The sequence below is a fragment of the Halyomorpha halys genome, unplaced genomic scaffold (genome assembly GCF_000696795.3).
Source record: "Halyomorpha halys isolate HHAL.00 unplaced genomic scaffold, Hhal_1.1 Scaffold475.1, whole genome shotgun sequence".
Lineage (NCBI taxonomy): Eukaryota > Metazoa > Arthropoda > Insecta > Hemiptera > Pentatomidae > Halyomorpha > Halyomorpha halys.
The window spans coordinates 827,777-844,087 of record NW_027104738.1 but is presented as its reverse complement, the minus strand read 5'-3'; the positions used below and the strand labels follow the sequence as shown (position 1 = coordinate 844,087).

Genomic DNA, 16,311 nt, shown 5'->3' with positions numbered 1-16,311 from the left:
ATAAAATAAGTGAAATAACATATAAAAAAACCATGATACTAATTTACAATTAATAAATTAATAATATTGAGCTAATAAATTCGCAAAAAGTATAGAGCGAACTTAAAATAAGAATACAATTTAAAATATAAAAAAGAATAAAATATTTGCCAACACCTCTGACGACTTAACTTTTAAGTTCAATATTTATTTATCTATAATGCACTTTTTTATTTAAAGAATAAGGAAATATGTCTTAATTTAAATATAAGATATAAGATCTTATGTAGCATTTTAATAATTATTTCAAACATGTTCTGATTATGCACAACCCTTCGTAGAACATTCCAAGAAGCTAGTGATATAATAAGTGAACATTATGTAAGGACATAATGCTCCACAAATCACATTTCCACTCTTACAGTAATATCTACTTCTTTGTCGTTTTCAAAAGGCTACGAATCCATTAGAGTAATTGAGTTTTTTAACCTCTCCATCAATTTCTTCAATTCATGTCGTCATTAACTGCTGAGACCTCATGATTTTTAGTCTGTAGAAATTTTTATAGTATCACCTCCTTTTTTGAGAAGATACAATTCCTTTTCCAAATTGCCATTTTAGTAATATAAATAGTATTGTCTGTTTTCTTATAAAACCAGGCGTTCGGTCGTAATAAATGAAAACATGTGGGGAATCGATTGGTATATTTTAAAGATAATATTTTGTACTTAGCTTCAACAAAAATCATTATCAATATTTTTGAGTGTATTGAAAAATAAAAATTTTTGTAGCTGCTACTCACAACTTTTGTAGGAACTTGTAGGAAGGGTCCGGTGGCGGTTAAAAAGGTACACGAATAGCAGGAAAAATATTTATTAGTATGCAACGTTTCACCCCAATGGAAATTGGGTGGTCTTCATCAGGACTAAATATAAATATAACTATGAACATTGTAAGATATGATAAGAATAAGCATAACAAGTTTTATGAAAGATTATATATATGGTATTCTCTGTATTTCGCTCTTATAATTTTGTCATATATGTTACTACTTCTATTGATTATTATTTCAATTTTCATCACTCCTTCCTTTTAACTTATTGATTATTATTTCAACTTTTCCTCTTTCCTTATAGTGCCAAAAGGCAATCAAAGGGAGACGACTCAGCAAATAGAATATATGCCATATTTCATGTATTATATATGTATGATGTACTAATTTATTTTAATTAAGAGTACGAAGAAAAAATCTCTTGTTACCTTGTTCTGTGCCAGACAGTTTTACAATAGGGGTATTCATGATCTTTAGTTTAACTTGTTAAATGAAGAAATGTTCCCTTCTTTTATCATGTTAAAACGATATAACATATAACATGGTTAAGAGTCTATTACTAGGTCTGCTAAATAGAGAATGACGTCACGCAAAAGACCAGCTGAAGTCATAATTTTGTTTGTTGTGTTAGTCATTTAACATGACTTCAAATAGGGCTGCTCACCATCCTATACTTATAACATTTAACATGGCAAAACATTTTACATTTAACAAAACATCAGGAAACAGACTGCGTCGGGCAGCCATCATGGTCAACCTCGATACTTCAACAAAGTTGAGGCATCAATTTAAGGCTTTCCTGACTCCTATAAATGGTTCGAAAAATTAAAGTTTAAAATCTGGCCACAATAATTGACTGCCTCATCTTTTGGTTTATCCATCCCCCTGTTAAATACAAAATCTTAACCAACCGATTTCTGCATCCCTTCCCATAGAACTGTTCTTTTTTTAATTCCTCACTCTGATGCACAGTACATAGACTGATCTACAAAACTATTAAAAGGCCTATCTGGACATACAGATTTGATCTTGGAGCTCCACTAAACCATCGAATTCCTCCCGAATCCAATCCTTACAGTCTAAAATCCTTCGTAAAATCCTTAATGCTCCTTACTTTGTCACAAATCAAGTTATCCATCAGGACCTCAATGTTCCATATGTTACTGATTTGGCCAGATAAACTTCCCAATAATCCAAACACACTTGTTTCTGATCTGACTTCTCCTTCATTACCTAATAATCCTCTTAGGCGTCTGAAAAGAAGAGAGCCCCGAGATCATCTCCTCTAGAAATGTTATTGGAGTTCTATCAATGGGTAGATTCCTCACATGTTTGTATCATGTCATTACATCACCTACAGCAAATATACTTGTTGTATATATTTTTATACAGTTGTAAATAACAATAAATGAATTATTAAAAAAAAATTACACAATGAAGCCACAAAAAAATGCTGCTCAGGCAGTCCAAAAGGGGACTAAGTGTCCTTGAATTAAGATTGTTTTTCTATTCGAAGTAACCCATATTTACGGTACTAGATATTGTTAATGGAAAAAATAAATAAAAGTAGAGAACTAAAAAATGGTTCAAAGATTATATTCTTAGAAATCCATTAGGGATACATCAAGAAATGAGATGTAGAGATCGTGAATGGATAATGCTAGGGAATGATATCATATAAGTTCTTATATAACAGAATAGCGATCGTTTGAAAAGGATATTTAAATTTAGCATTTAGTTTGGGCGTTATAATATCATCAATGCAGTAGAATTATTTAGTTAAGTTCGAAGGAGTGATACTTGAATACTGTTACAGTGGAGACAGAAACTGTTATCAAACATGTGGCCACTGGAGGCGATGGCATTGACCCTGATAGTGTTCACTTTCATCGCGGTCGCGTTTCCTTTCCTACCGATTGTTATCGTTATATCACTGTTAATATTTTTAGTAATGATAATAATCATCCAGTGTTCTTTCATAATAATTTCTCAATTATTTAAAAAAAAAAAAAAAATTTATCGGACAAAAAATTGGCCTTAATTCTCATTTTTTTAAGTATAAAGAAATACACAGCGATGGTGATGTTTTATGCATACTGACTGAGCTTCAATCTTGGAAACATTCCTTATGTCATTATATCTATACTATATATTAGCAGATACCATAGCAACATTTAAAAAAAAATATATAAATAAAATGAATTTTGTATATTCGTACATATTTTTTTAAAGCAATCAAGTATTTCCGGAATGTGAGGGCATTGTCGTTTAGTAAAGTTTCCAAATGACATGTTAATCGGGTGTCTATCAAATGACTGCTGTCTATCAGTATGTGTTTAACAGTTAGTGATATGTAAATCTGTCGGCATTGGCCACCCCACCCGTAGCTCAGTGGTTAAGATACAATCTTACCAGATCGGTTGTTGGGATAATGGGGTCCTTGTGCATTATTTTATTTCTAACAAAGTCAACTTTTAATTTTTTTTTTTAAATTTATTCATTGTAACTTACAACTGTATTAAATAAATAAAAAAGTAAATGTTATGTGAGTTATATTACAATTGTATGATACAGTCTTCAGAATCTAAACAATGGTAAAACTCCATAGTATAATTACTATAAAATATTTCATTCTAAAAATCATTAGCTTTACTAATTTACTTTATTTAAGGAGGAATATTATTTTACATTAATTTAAGAACAAATTATAAATCATGTAAGTGTGCTTAAAACAAAATTTAAGTTCATATGCATTACCGTGTAAATGAAAGAAACGAGTCTGCTTTTCATTCTCTGATTTGATCTAGACCTAAAAGGATTTAATTTTACATAAAAACCATGCCTTTGGACAAAATAAAGAAATAAGGTTAAAAAAAAGAAAAGGAGCTTTGACAATAGAAAAAAAGGTAATTCTCGAAAATTACTTCCATCTTCTCAATTTTCACAATAATGGACCGCATTTTTCCAAATTTTGTGAGCTGGGAGGGACTAAAAAAATTGTATGAACCCCCATTGAAGAGTATTGAATGAATATACCAGAAAATAAAGAAGTTGATCTAAAAAATGCTATGCGTCACCGAAGCCGTGCCAAAGAAGAATTTCGCACCAAAGTCTTTCGCTCCTCACCGGAGAGTTCGAAGAACTGTGTAATGACCTTTTTTTATTATTTATAAACAGCATCTTTATACAATTTTTGTGCTAATTTTTTTTTCATAACCTTTAGTTTTATTGCATACTAAATGATCAAAATAAATCCTTACCAAAGGGGTCAGGTGTGCAGTACTTTATAAGAAAGTACTGTAACTTGACCAACGGTTGTGCAAGGAGGTGATTTAGTCGACAGCCATATTAAGGGTACCTTTACCACTTAACCACGCCGCTCTCGCTTAATGCTGTTATTTATATAAATTCTAGTCTTGAAATACTTTTTATGCTTAGTATTGTTTTACAATAATTCAAAGTGTGTAGAGAGGACGTTCGGTTAGACAGTCAATGTTTGGTAATAATCTGTTTCCATTACGGCTGCAGAAATTCTACTTAACTTGTACTAACTTTCAATAGGCTTGATGATGATGAGGATAAAATCACTCCATCGTTCTTAAAGCCACCAAGTTGTTGAATATGAGTTTAATACAACTTTTTAAACGTCAATTTATATCCCCGAAAGTTGTTAGTCAAGTATTACTGTCATAGTTTTGAGTGATTGGAAATTTTTAATTTAATCTGTTGACGTTGGTTATACATACAGGCATAGGTTACATACATTAATTTATATACAAAACAGGCTTAGTGTAAACCTAATTATTTAAGAGCCCAGGACGAGAAAAAAGTCTGATATTTAACCCAATTTTGGATTAATTTATTGAAAAATATGTATAGATACCAATAAAAATTGACGTGTCTGGCAAGTAGAGTTAGGGGTAATAAAAAATGGCTGCTGTTTCACAAGTTTAAAAAAAATAAAATTTTCATTCAGAGCTACATATCTTTAAAACAATTTTTTTGTAATCTACTACCTGTAACACTTTAAAACTAATCGGACATCATTTAAAGTACATTTAGTCAAGTACATTTTCTAAAATGCTAGCCCATAAAATGCTTTTTACGTTTAATATCTCTGAGTATAATGTTTTAAAAAGCAGTTATAGCTTTTTGTAAAGTAGTATAATGATATGAATTTTGTATAGGAAATATTACGTGAACAACTAGAAATCAATTTATTTTATTAAATATGAAAACTACGACTCCTACGAATATGAATGTCATAAACTACTTTGTTGTATTAATTATTGTAGTTAGCATTAAAGAAGCTTTAGTTTGAGTGTTTGCAGACATCTGTACGTCTCAATATTTTGGAGATATATTTTTTGATTAATCAAATATTTTGTCTGAACAACTAGAAATGAACATTTTGTGAATTTATCTAGGGAAATATAATAAAAACTACTACTCTTATGAAAATAAATGTCATACGGTACATAATAGTACATTTAACTAGCTTTAATTTGGGTGCTAATAGGTATTGGTTTGTCTAATGGTTCCTGAAATGTTAATTTAGTCAAATAAATTTACTAATTATTTTTATTCGGTCCAAGACTCCCATTGGAGTCCTATACTGCCTAACAATGGTTGGGGGTCAAGTTTTCATTTTGTGGGACCGCCACTCAATGAAAAAATGCCCCAGGCCGAATTCGAATCGGTGCCTCCAGAAGATCTCAGTTTGGTAAGAACTCCGGACGGTCCAATAATTATTGATCTTTAAGTACATTTTTTATGATACGTTGCTTTTAAAACAAGTGTATCTCAAAAACCATTGAACGTCATGTAATAATATAAATAGTTCTATAGGGGCTCATATTTTATCAAATTTACTCTACTTTAAATAAATTCTATTAGGCTTTCTGGTGTTATAGGTTGATTTCAAGACTTAGAGCTCGGAATGAAAAATTAGGATTTTGAAATGGCCACTATTTTTTAAATTTTATTTCACCTAACTATTCTTGGCAGACTTTCATTGCAGTTATCAAAAATTAGGTTGAGTTTTTGCACTTTTCTTTCCAATGCTTATTACTAGGGAAAGGATTTTTATGTGCTAAAAAATCCGAAATATGTACATAAATATGTGCTAATAAATTGTCAAATATTTAAAAAAATATGTAAATAATATGTATTTATAAATTATGTATTATTAAACAATATAAATCACTAATTAATTAGTAATTTTATAACTTAAAAAAAGTTACATGTATATGTATTTATTATATATTATATGAATAATATTTTAAAGAAATTATGTTAAAATATGTACAAAAAAATGTACTTGGAGAAAACAGCTGTTCAATAACTATACATTAATTAGTAATTGTAATTAAACTAGGAGTGAAACAAGACTAAGATGAGAAAGGACCATGGGAAGGGGGAAACAGAGAAATGGATTGAGGAGTAAACAAACAAATTCTAGGAAAACACCACAGGAATAAGACCCTTGCTCTTTCCGAGAAATTTATTATTACCACTGTTTTTAATTTGTGTTCAAAGATGAAGGTATAGAATTTTTACGCAATATTTATGATAAATGATAAATTTCACCTTTAAGTTTCTTGCGTTCTTTTGAATTTTACGTAGTTGCTGCGAAAAATGTATTTACAATTGAACAAATAATTTAAGGAAATACGTGATTCAGGACAAAATATCTAAAAATATGTAAAAAAATAACAAATATTTCAGAAAATATGTGATTTACAACAAAATATGTAAAAAAGGCCAACTATTAAAAAATATGTAAAATAAAAATGGCTTCTTTTGGCCAGAAATGTCTTGAAACATCTTTAGTTAGTAAGGAATCGAAGATTTCATGGTCAGGTAAAAATATGTGAAAACATAAAAATCCTATCCCTACTTATTACTAACTAGTATCAGATAAATTAATCATTTTAACTAATCCAAAGTTGTTCCTATTTGGTTAAAGGCAGTCCTGGGTCGCAGTGATTGAATTTTGGCCTGGTGGGATGGTTTTTTAGCCTGTTGGAATTCTAGCTGCTCCACAACACTCAGAATTGTCTATTCAGGATTCCATTCGTTCCACGTTCCGTTTGGCATGGAATGACAGTGTCCAATGGTGAAGTGAAACTCCAAATCTAGTCAAAAACCTGTGATTTCTACTAACACATCTAATTTATGGGATCATACAATTATTTATCTGTTGTATCGATAGCTGCCTATCGATGCTATCGAAACAGTTATCGTACTATCACAAATCCTAGTTTGTATTTTTTTAATATCATGGCCATTAGGTAAAAGTCCCGGAAATGGTACCTATACCTTTAACTGATATTAATGAAGTGCCGTGTTCCGACATAATTTTCTTTATTGACTTAACTGAGCCATGACAGAATCGTGCGACAATCGCCGATGTGACTCATCCCGTATGCCAAGGCGGTCGTCCTACATGACGTGCAACAACAAGTGAGATCACCCAGATAAGAAACGTTGGGAGCCGATGCTGCGTTAAAGTCTCTTGGTGATTAGGGGCCTCCGGAGTCACGAGTGACTCCGGCTCACGAGCCGCTCCTAACAAGGCTCGCAGATCTTGCGTCATCACTGTTGTAACCCATTGTCTTTCCACGTCGTCGACCCACATGTTGCCTTAATTTTGTCTACATTATCGTCTTTTGTCTGAGCTATTGGCGGAGAACTGAGTCTCATGAAATAATTACTATTATCAAACTCTATCTTTATTAACTACATTACTTTTGTGGTGAAGATCGAAATGATTTGTTTAAGGAACCGAGGAAATATTGTATTATAGTATAATATTCATAAATTTCTTTTAGGAATAAGAAAAAATTCCAAGAAATATGTATTCAGATATAGCATTGCTTGAATTGGGGCAAAACTGAAAAAAACATTATTTTATTCTGTTTTTGACGGTTTCTATAGATTTTACTGTTAACTGTGGTTACTATTTGAAAACCCTACTAACTTTGAAATAGTTTATTGAGGAAACACATAACAGAAACCTTTGTCTTCGTTAATACTTTTGGAATAAATATATTTCAAAATAAAACAAAAACTTTTTATTGTAAGATATGCCACTATTTAAACAACTTGAGTTAAAATTAGAGATCTTATACGTCCTGAAAATCTATATAAATATCACGAATGCAGTTTAATCTCAACTATTTGTTTAATTGTTTTACATTTTATAAAATTAATTTTCGGTTTATCCCTTCCTCTATTAAGAAAATTTCTTTGAATAACCTTCGATGTTTACTAAAAAGTAGATTTGAGTAGCCTACATTCTAATTTAATATTTTATCATTATTTTGTGATTAGTTAAATAAAATATTTATTTTGTAGCTAACATTTAATAATTTTCAAATTGTAATGAAACAAAAAAAACTAAAAACATTCTATGATAGATGTGTATAAGGATTATTTGGTTAATGATCTTGAAGGTTCGCTAGTATTCTGCAATAACATTATTGAAAATAAATTCTATTAAAATGATATAGTTAATTAAGATGTCTCTCCATCGAGTAATTTATTCTTTTTATATATCTTTACCCTTATCTATTTCGAAAATGCCAAAAAATAAAAAAAAAATACATAAAAGGAAAGAGAGTAAATGTAAATGGGATTTTTTTCCCCCTACAGATTCCAGGTTGTGGTTAATTCATATTATACTTGGAAGTATAAGTTAAAATTTGATATTTATTCGTTTTAGAAGTTGAAGAGGGAGACATAGTTGTCCCGAAACTATAAATATAATATTGGATTTGAGCTATATTGCGTTTTATTATAACCTGTTCACAATGTAGGAAGAAGAGTTATGATGTGATTTAGGGTTAATAAATAATTCAAATATTGTTTTTACTCTTTTTTAATAAAAAAAGTAATTATAAATATAATACAAAATGTTTATATAAAAAATGAGCGAAGGTTGGCTTTGGCAGACTTAGTGGTGGTAACTGAGGGTTGGAGCGGCGTATGCTGCGTGAGCGATGGGTGCTGCGTAGGCGGCGTGGGCCAAGGGGGCGGCGTATGCGACGGGGGCGGCAACCTTGACTGGAGCTGGGTGGACTCCTCCTTCCTTGTGGACGACGGCGTTGAATCCGTTGTGTGGGTCAGCGGTGTACTCTACGGTCCTCTTGGAGCCATCGGGTTCGACGAGGGAGTAAGATCCGTGGACGACGTCTCCGTCGCGGGACTCGTGCTGGGACTTGTAGTCTCCGGTGTGGGCGTCCTGGATGTCATAGGCGAAGGAGTACTGTGGATGTGGGTCGTATTCGTCGACGATGGCCTTAGGTCCGGCAGCGTATGCTGGGGCGGCGTAGGCAAGTGGGGCGGCGGCGTATGCTGGGGCGGCGGCGTAACCGTGGCCAGCGTAGGCTGGGAGGACTCCAGCGTAAGCGGCTGCCACCATGGCGGAGAGGAGTACGAGCTGTAACAGAAAAAGACATCTTGAGTCCATGCATTGTCAGCGGCCGTTGTACCTGCTATTATTGCAAGCCTTGCCTAATCCGTTCATTGTCGCGGGCTCATCCCATTATTCCCTAGCCTCTCAGTGGAATCTTTATTATATACTTCAATCGTTTTTATGGATTTTTTTTTACTCGTCAATTATAAATTCGCGCTTGTCGTAAAAACTGAAGGCAATAAGGAAATGTGCTGCTTATGACAATAATAACAATATAATGTAATGGAATAATATTACATTACTTAAAAGATGCATCCATAAACGTACCAAACAAATGCTAATATATGAAACATGATCGAAATTTGAAACCTTAATTGAACGAAATTCGTTTATTATAGATATTTTCTTTTTTATTGCGCAGGTTGTTTTTTTTTTTTAAATTTTTGTACTGTATAAAACTAAAAATATGTATACAATGAAAATTTAGATGATCTAGCTATATCAAGCTCCAATTATTTCCATTATAAAATGTATATGGTATTTATTAAAAGCGTTATGGCAAATGTATAGAATAATTAATAAAAAAAAATTTTAATGTTACCAGTTTTATCCAACATAGAGATTGCAAATAGAATAATCTTGAGAATTGTATCATTTGCCCATAATTATATTAGCGATTGAAAGCAAAAGTGCATCTCAACAAAATTAATTTTCATTAAAACTACGGAGTGATAGTGCGATTACCAACACAAAATCATAATTTAATACCATAGAAGAAAAACGAGTTTAGTGGCTTTTGATTTTACAATGATGGACCCGGCTTAAGGTCTAAACAGGAGGAAATTGAGCTTCGACAGCTCAAAATTGTTTTCAAAGAATTGAATAAAGGGAAAAACCGTGATAAAGTGGTAAATAAATTTTATTGTTTGAAATGTCCATTCTCGTTTTATTTAGACTACTATCTAATCCGGAAAACATAAAGATTCTTCGTTTTCTTTCTGCTAAGCTGAATCTTTTGAATTTTGAATCTTTATCCCATTTAAGTGACTGTTAAGTACATTAAATTTATAATAAAATAAACGAGTTCAGTCTCCATTATTATGATGCTCCAGAAAAATCTGAATTCCGAGGAACATTTTATTTCTATGACTCAACAAATTTTTAGATATCTCTTAAACGGTTACATAAGGGAAAATCAAATATATTTTGTGTTAATGCTTGTACTATTAAACTCTAAGATATAGTAATTCATTTATGAATCACAATTATTACTTTTTATTTATCAAAATGAAATAGCTATTATGCCCAATCTACAGGTTGTTAAGGATTCTCACCCCTATAAGTCAAGTATTGTATAGATTCCTGTTATGATTTAGGTTTGCAGATTTAATCTAGTCCCCAAGTTGTTTGAATTAATCTTATATCTTTTTTTTTCTTTGGAATAAAGTGGATATAGTTTTATCAATAGTTAATATATCCATTTTTAATAAATAAAGTTTATTTATTTATAAAATAAAATTCTGTGAGAGGCTCCTGACATGATTTTTCAATGATCGTTTTTCAAAATTGAATTTATTGATATAAAATTTTCTGATGAGATAAAATAAACAAATAACTACGTATAAATAATTTATCAACAATAAGTAATTTTGATTATGTAGTAGAGCTATTTTTTATCTTATTCTAGATTGTTGATATAGCTTTTTATCATTTAATTATTTTATAGGCAATTGATGCAATACGATCATAAAAATATTCAATATTTATTCTTTCACATTACTCGGAACAGAAATACAATCAACTGCGTGCATTAAATGAATTAAATAAAAAAAAAATTATATATATAAATAAATAATATGAAGAAGACAACAGTCTACATTTGCTAGATTGCTGCAAGTATACTGTAATTTTATTAAAGATTTTGCTCGAATATATAAGGATTTTATTTGACAGAATGACTCTGTAAAATCAATATTTGTACTTTCCATTATTGCGATTTAGTTTCAAATATGGAATATAGAATAGTTATATTTTTTCAAACCTTTTTATAGAGGAAAAGATGAACATTTTCCTTCGATAAATAAAATGTACATTTTTGAAAAATATTAGAACTGGAGTTTGTCATTCTGTCAACTTAAAAGACTTATAAAATAAACAAAGTTAATAAAAAATGGTTTAAGTAATATTAATACAAATAAAAAATGTATCATAAAATTTACAATTATAATAATGTATTATTTATTTTGGAATACCTTTTCATCAATTATGATTGATTATTTTTTTATTTTATTCTGATTTATCATGATTATATTTACTTGAAAATTTTTATTAATATAAGATTGTGGTAAATTGTATAGCGATTTTGCTTGAAACGATTACATTTAAAATGCATAATTTTATTGTTCTAACATTTTATAATTTTTAATTTATACTTTAAAGAAACTTTTCATAAAAATTTATTCTACTTTAAAAAAGTGCTAGGGAAATTAATATCAGTTCTTTTTACTTGGTTTTACTTATGATTTTAAAAAATGAAATTATTCCATATTTAATAAAGTTGAACGGTGTGAAAATATTAATGAATTACTTGAAATACTAGTTGAATTTCAGTTTTATTATTTTCATAAATATATTACTGGTAAATTTTTCAAGTAATTTTCATAATTTTTTGGCGCCTAATTAAATATTCAAAGGGTTTTCTTAGTCTGAAATCTGTTTTTAAAATTTAATCAATTTTATTTACGATATTATTGATATGATTGTTAATTTGTCATTAATGATTACTTTTAGTGAGTTTAAAAATCTGGAATATTGATATTGGATTAAGCTTATCCGGTACGAGAATGTTTACTTTAAACCGCTTTTAATTCATTATTTAAGTTCCAAGTTACGAAAGACTTATCTTTAGGATCGAGTACCATAAAGTGAACTTTGTGGTACTTGATACTAACCTTGAATGCCATCGTAGATGTGAGTAGGACTGTGAGGTACTGATGCTGGTAGCACGGTGCTGCGAGGTATATATACGACTCGGCGATGGGTGGGGGTCCTTTCACCATCTACATCGCCCCAAATTGTACCCACTGTTATTATTTATCCCACGGGGGCTTTTGAAATTTTAACGACCAACAGTACTTCCAACAATAGCAAATCCTTGGATTTTTGGATCATCCCTTAAACGAGAAGAAGTATTTAAATCCACATAACAATGTCAAAACTAATGTGGGTACATACGAGGGGTAAATATTAGTCGTTTTGACCTCGACCGAACACATTAGAAACGTAACTTAGTTTTCACCTTTACTGTCCTACGTAAAATGGGTTAACTGTGGTTCATTTTTTGAAGTTTTTGAATGCCCTTTTTACTTATATGGAAAATTTTCACGGCTGTTATTATTTCTTATAGATAATCTATCAAACTTGATTACTATCAACACAATTATTTTTTATAGATTATGAAACCAATTTGACTTAGAAAACTTAAATTTAAATTTTGAAATAATCAGATATCATTAAAAATATCAACGATTTTATATTATTTTTTGTGTGTTGTGCATTCAAGTTATTTAAGAGAAAAAAATAATTTGGACGTTTTCGATCATAACTGGATCCCTGTTCTTCCGATCGTCTTCATTCTTGCGGCATTCGATTCATCATTAAATTTTCTACAATAAACACCCCATTGAACATTTCTAGAATGCGTTATTTAAGAGAAAAAAAATAATTTGGACGTTTTAGATTATAACTCGCTTCCTGTTTATCCGATCGTCTTCATTCTTGCGGCATTCGATTCATCATTAAATTTTCTACAAGAAACACCCCATTGAACATTTCTAGAATGCGTTATGTAAGAGAAAAAAAATAATTTGGACGTTTTCGATCATAACTCGCATTAAATTTTCTACAATTTACTATGGTACATTTTTGAGGTTATTGAATGCCCTTTTTACTGATATGGAAAGTTTTCAGGGCTGTTATTATTTCTTATAGATAAACTATCAAGCTTGATTACTATCAACACAATTATTTTTTTACCACTTATGACATCAATTTAATTTAGAAGACTTAAATTATTAATTTTACTTATTTTTTCGTAAATTTTAAATAATATTTATTTACTGAAAGCATGACAGATGTTAACAATTGACAGGTTCATGTATTAAAATTAAATTATGAGCAATTTTGAAATAATCTGCTATCATTAAAAATATCAATAATTTTATTTTATTTTTTGCGTGTTGTGGATTCCAGTAGAATAATTGGTAGTCCACTAACTTTATTCACATATATTTATTCAAAATCAACTAATATGTGAAAAATATAAATTAAGAAGACAATTATCACAAGAAATAACTATATAAACAAATAAATTACAAACCATATTTAGGAAATTTGAATATCAATTATGTGGATTTATTAAATAGTTTATAATAAATTATATGCTATTTGTTAGTTAGACTTTAAGACAGATTAAAAGAAATCTTTATAGGATATACCAAAATAGCCTTATTTTATGATTAATACAGGCATGTTGTAGTAATAAATAAATAACTATAAGTGTCTTAGTAAGAAAAAATACTTTACATAGCCTAACTTTAATGGAAGAAAACGCTTAATTATCTTTACTTTTACTCAATTTGATAAAGTAAAGAAGTAGGAAAATTAATTGATTTTATAATATTATAATCAAGACAATGAAATAAAATAATATTAGGTTGTAAAATAAAGTATTTAAGTCATAGAGTAAGGAGTATAATGGAGGGGGTTACCTGTGAGGAAAAATGAAGCCAAAAATGCTGGGATGGACCCAGGGGCGTTGCAGAGGAATGGGGGAAGAGTACGAGCCAATTACTAGCTATCATCTATTTCAGTTTAAATTACAATAGCGGAGTTTCCTATTAACTTCAACGTAAAACTAAGCTCCAAGGGGGTGGCCTTATTAGCTTCATCTTTGCTTTGAAGAAGAGTAGGATTATGCCACCCCCTCAATTTAAGGTCATAAGGTTTTATATAAAATTGATTTTGTAACCTGTAAAATTAATTTTGTAACCTATACAATTTATTTTTTAACCTATAAAATTGATTTTGTAACCTATAAAATAATTTTGTAACCTATAAAATTGATTTTATAACCTCCAACACAAAGTTTTCATTCAGAGGATCTAAATTTTGGAATTCCTTTTGAAATTTCACGTATTAAACAAATCGTATTACTTAGTCATATTTTAAAGGTAATTTAGTAAGTATTAAAATTTATAAGGCTAATATTAATAACTATCGGAAAAAGTATGATTTAGTCCTGTTGGAAACGTCGGGTAGAATTTTTAATCAATATAAAATATTTGATTTTCTATGAGAAAAGACCATAAATTATACTCCCTCCTTCCCCTACCATAATAGACTCTAGAATCAGGTGTGCTAGAGAACTGGAGAAGATTATAACTACATTACATTATACATTATACCATGTACAATAATGATCATGAATAACATAAAACATATGATAAAATGAATAATATAGAAAATATATGAATAAACTTACGTTTTATTCTAAAAAAATAAAATCCGTCATACTTAAGGGTGATATGTATTGGTATACACAATATAAAACTTAATAAGAATTAAGGATAGATAAGAAAGAGAGAGATGCTTTATTAAACAATAAGCCATGCTGTCCAAATATATTAGGTTGTTATAGTACGCATATAGGTTGTTATAGTACCAGTGTTATTAGATATAATGTAAATACTAACCTAAAGTATTATATAAAGTTATATATTTTTTTCATTATAACTAATTGTATATCATAATGCATTTTTTTTTTTTTATATAACTCAGTTACATTAACATTTTTTTTTTATTTCCGTGTCATTTTTTATTCTTAACCATATCTATTTTATCCTCTCTATTCATACTCACATTCAGCTGGTATTTCTGTTTTCAACTGACTCATCACAAGTATTCAATTTATAAATCAAGTTTTATTTAAAGTTATGGACCCATTAAATATTAAAACATTCAGTTAGTTAAATTAAAAATAAAGAATGATAACACGAATTTACAAAAATAAAGAAAATTTTAAAATAAAATAGTAATGAATATGAAAATAGTATGAAATAAATAAACTTGTTTAAATAAATAAGTTATCAACAAACAAATAATTTTAAAATAAAAATAAAAATAAATGAAAATGAGTACATACTTGGAAGTGCAAATATAAAATACGAATTATAAAATTTATCTTAGTATCAGTTACTATAAGTTTTTTTTTCCTACTAGGAAACCGATGTCTAATATCACCGTATTAAGGTAGATTTTGAATTTTTATATTTACTAGGTATTGAATACAGAACGATCTTGTTTTCACAAGAGCCCAAGAGGAGAAAAAAGTCAGTTATTTCATCCCAATTTTTGATTGCATTAATTAAAACTATGTATAATTACTAGTCAATATTGATGGACTAATAACGTCGTAAAAAATGAAGGCTGTTGCAGAAATATTTTTTTCATTCCGTGCTCCATACCTTTAAAACTACCTAAAACACTACAAAACCTAATAATACATCATTTAAAGAAGAGTAACTTTACAACAAAATGAGCCCTAAAAGAGCTTTTTTGTTCTATAGTTCCCAAGATAAACTTTTTTTCTCTCGTTCTACTAGTAGGTGTTCTAGTACTATAGTTTGTTTTAAAGCTGTGAAACTTCGAATGAAATTTTTTTTTTAAAAAATAATATTAAAGTAAAGATAATATTATACATCTTATTTTGAATAGTAACTATATTTAGTTTTCATTAATTCAATTTAAAATTGGGTTGAAATAACTGACTTTTTTCCATCGGGCTCTTATACTATTAGCTATCGAATGGTTAATTTTTAGAGGTTTTTTTCAAGTGTTTGCTATTATATAGTAACTAATATATTTTGTATTATATTACTTACCACTTACCAATTAACTACCACGGACCTTCCTTGGTTAGCTGTTAGCACATAGGATATATCTCACTTCAAATAGGGGATGAGTTCTTTATTAGCAACAAACGATGAGGATCAATAATAATTTTGAGAATGTTTTTCATCAT

General features: G+C 29.5%; 1 protein-coding gene across 1 annotated transcript; it reads right to left on the bottom strand.

The window, feature by feature from the left end:
* Nucleotides 1–8,677: 8,677 nt before the first annotated feature.
* LOC106683273 (cuticle protein 7) lies at nucleotides 8,678–12,221 on the bottom strand. The gene is made up of 2 exons (XM_014424639.2): nucleotides 12,182–12,221; nucleotides 8,678–9,254 (listed from the first exon to the last, which is right to left on the bottom strand). Exons 1-2 carry the CDS (start codon nucleotides 12,191–12,193, stop codon nucleotides 8,769–8,771), a joined length of 498 nt encoding a protein of 165 aa, XP_014280125.1. The 5' UTR covers nucleotides 12,194–12,221; the 3' UTR covers nucleotides 8,678–8,768.
* Between the last annotated feature and the right edge of the window lie 4,090 nt (nucleotides 12,222–16,311).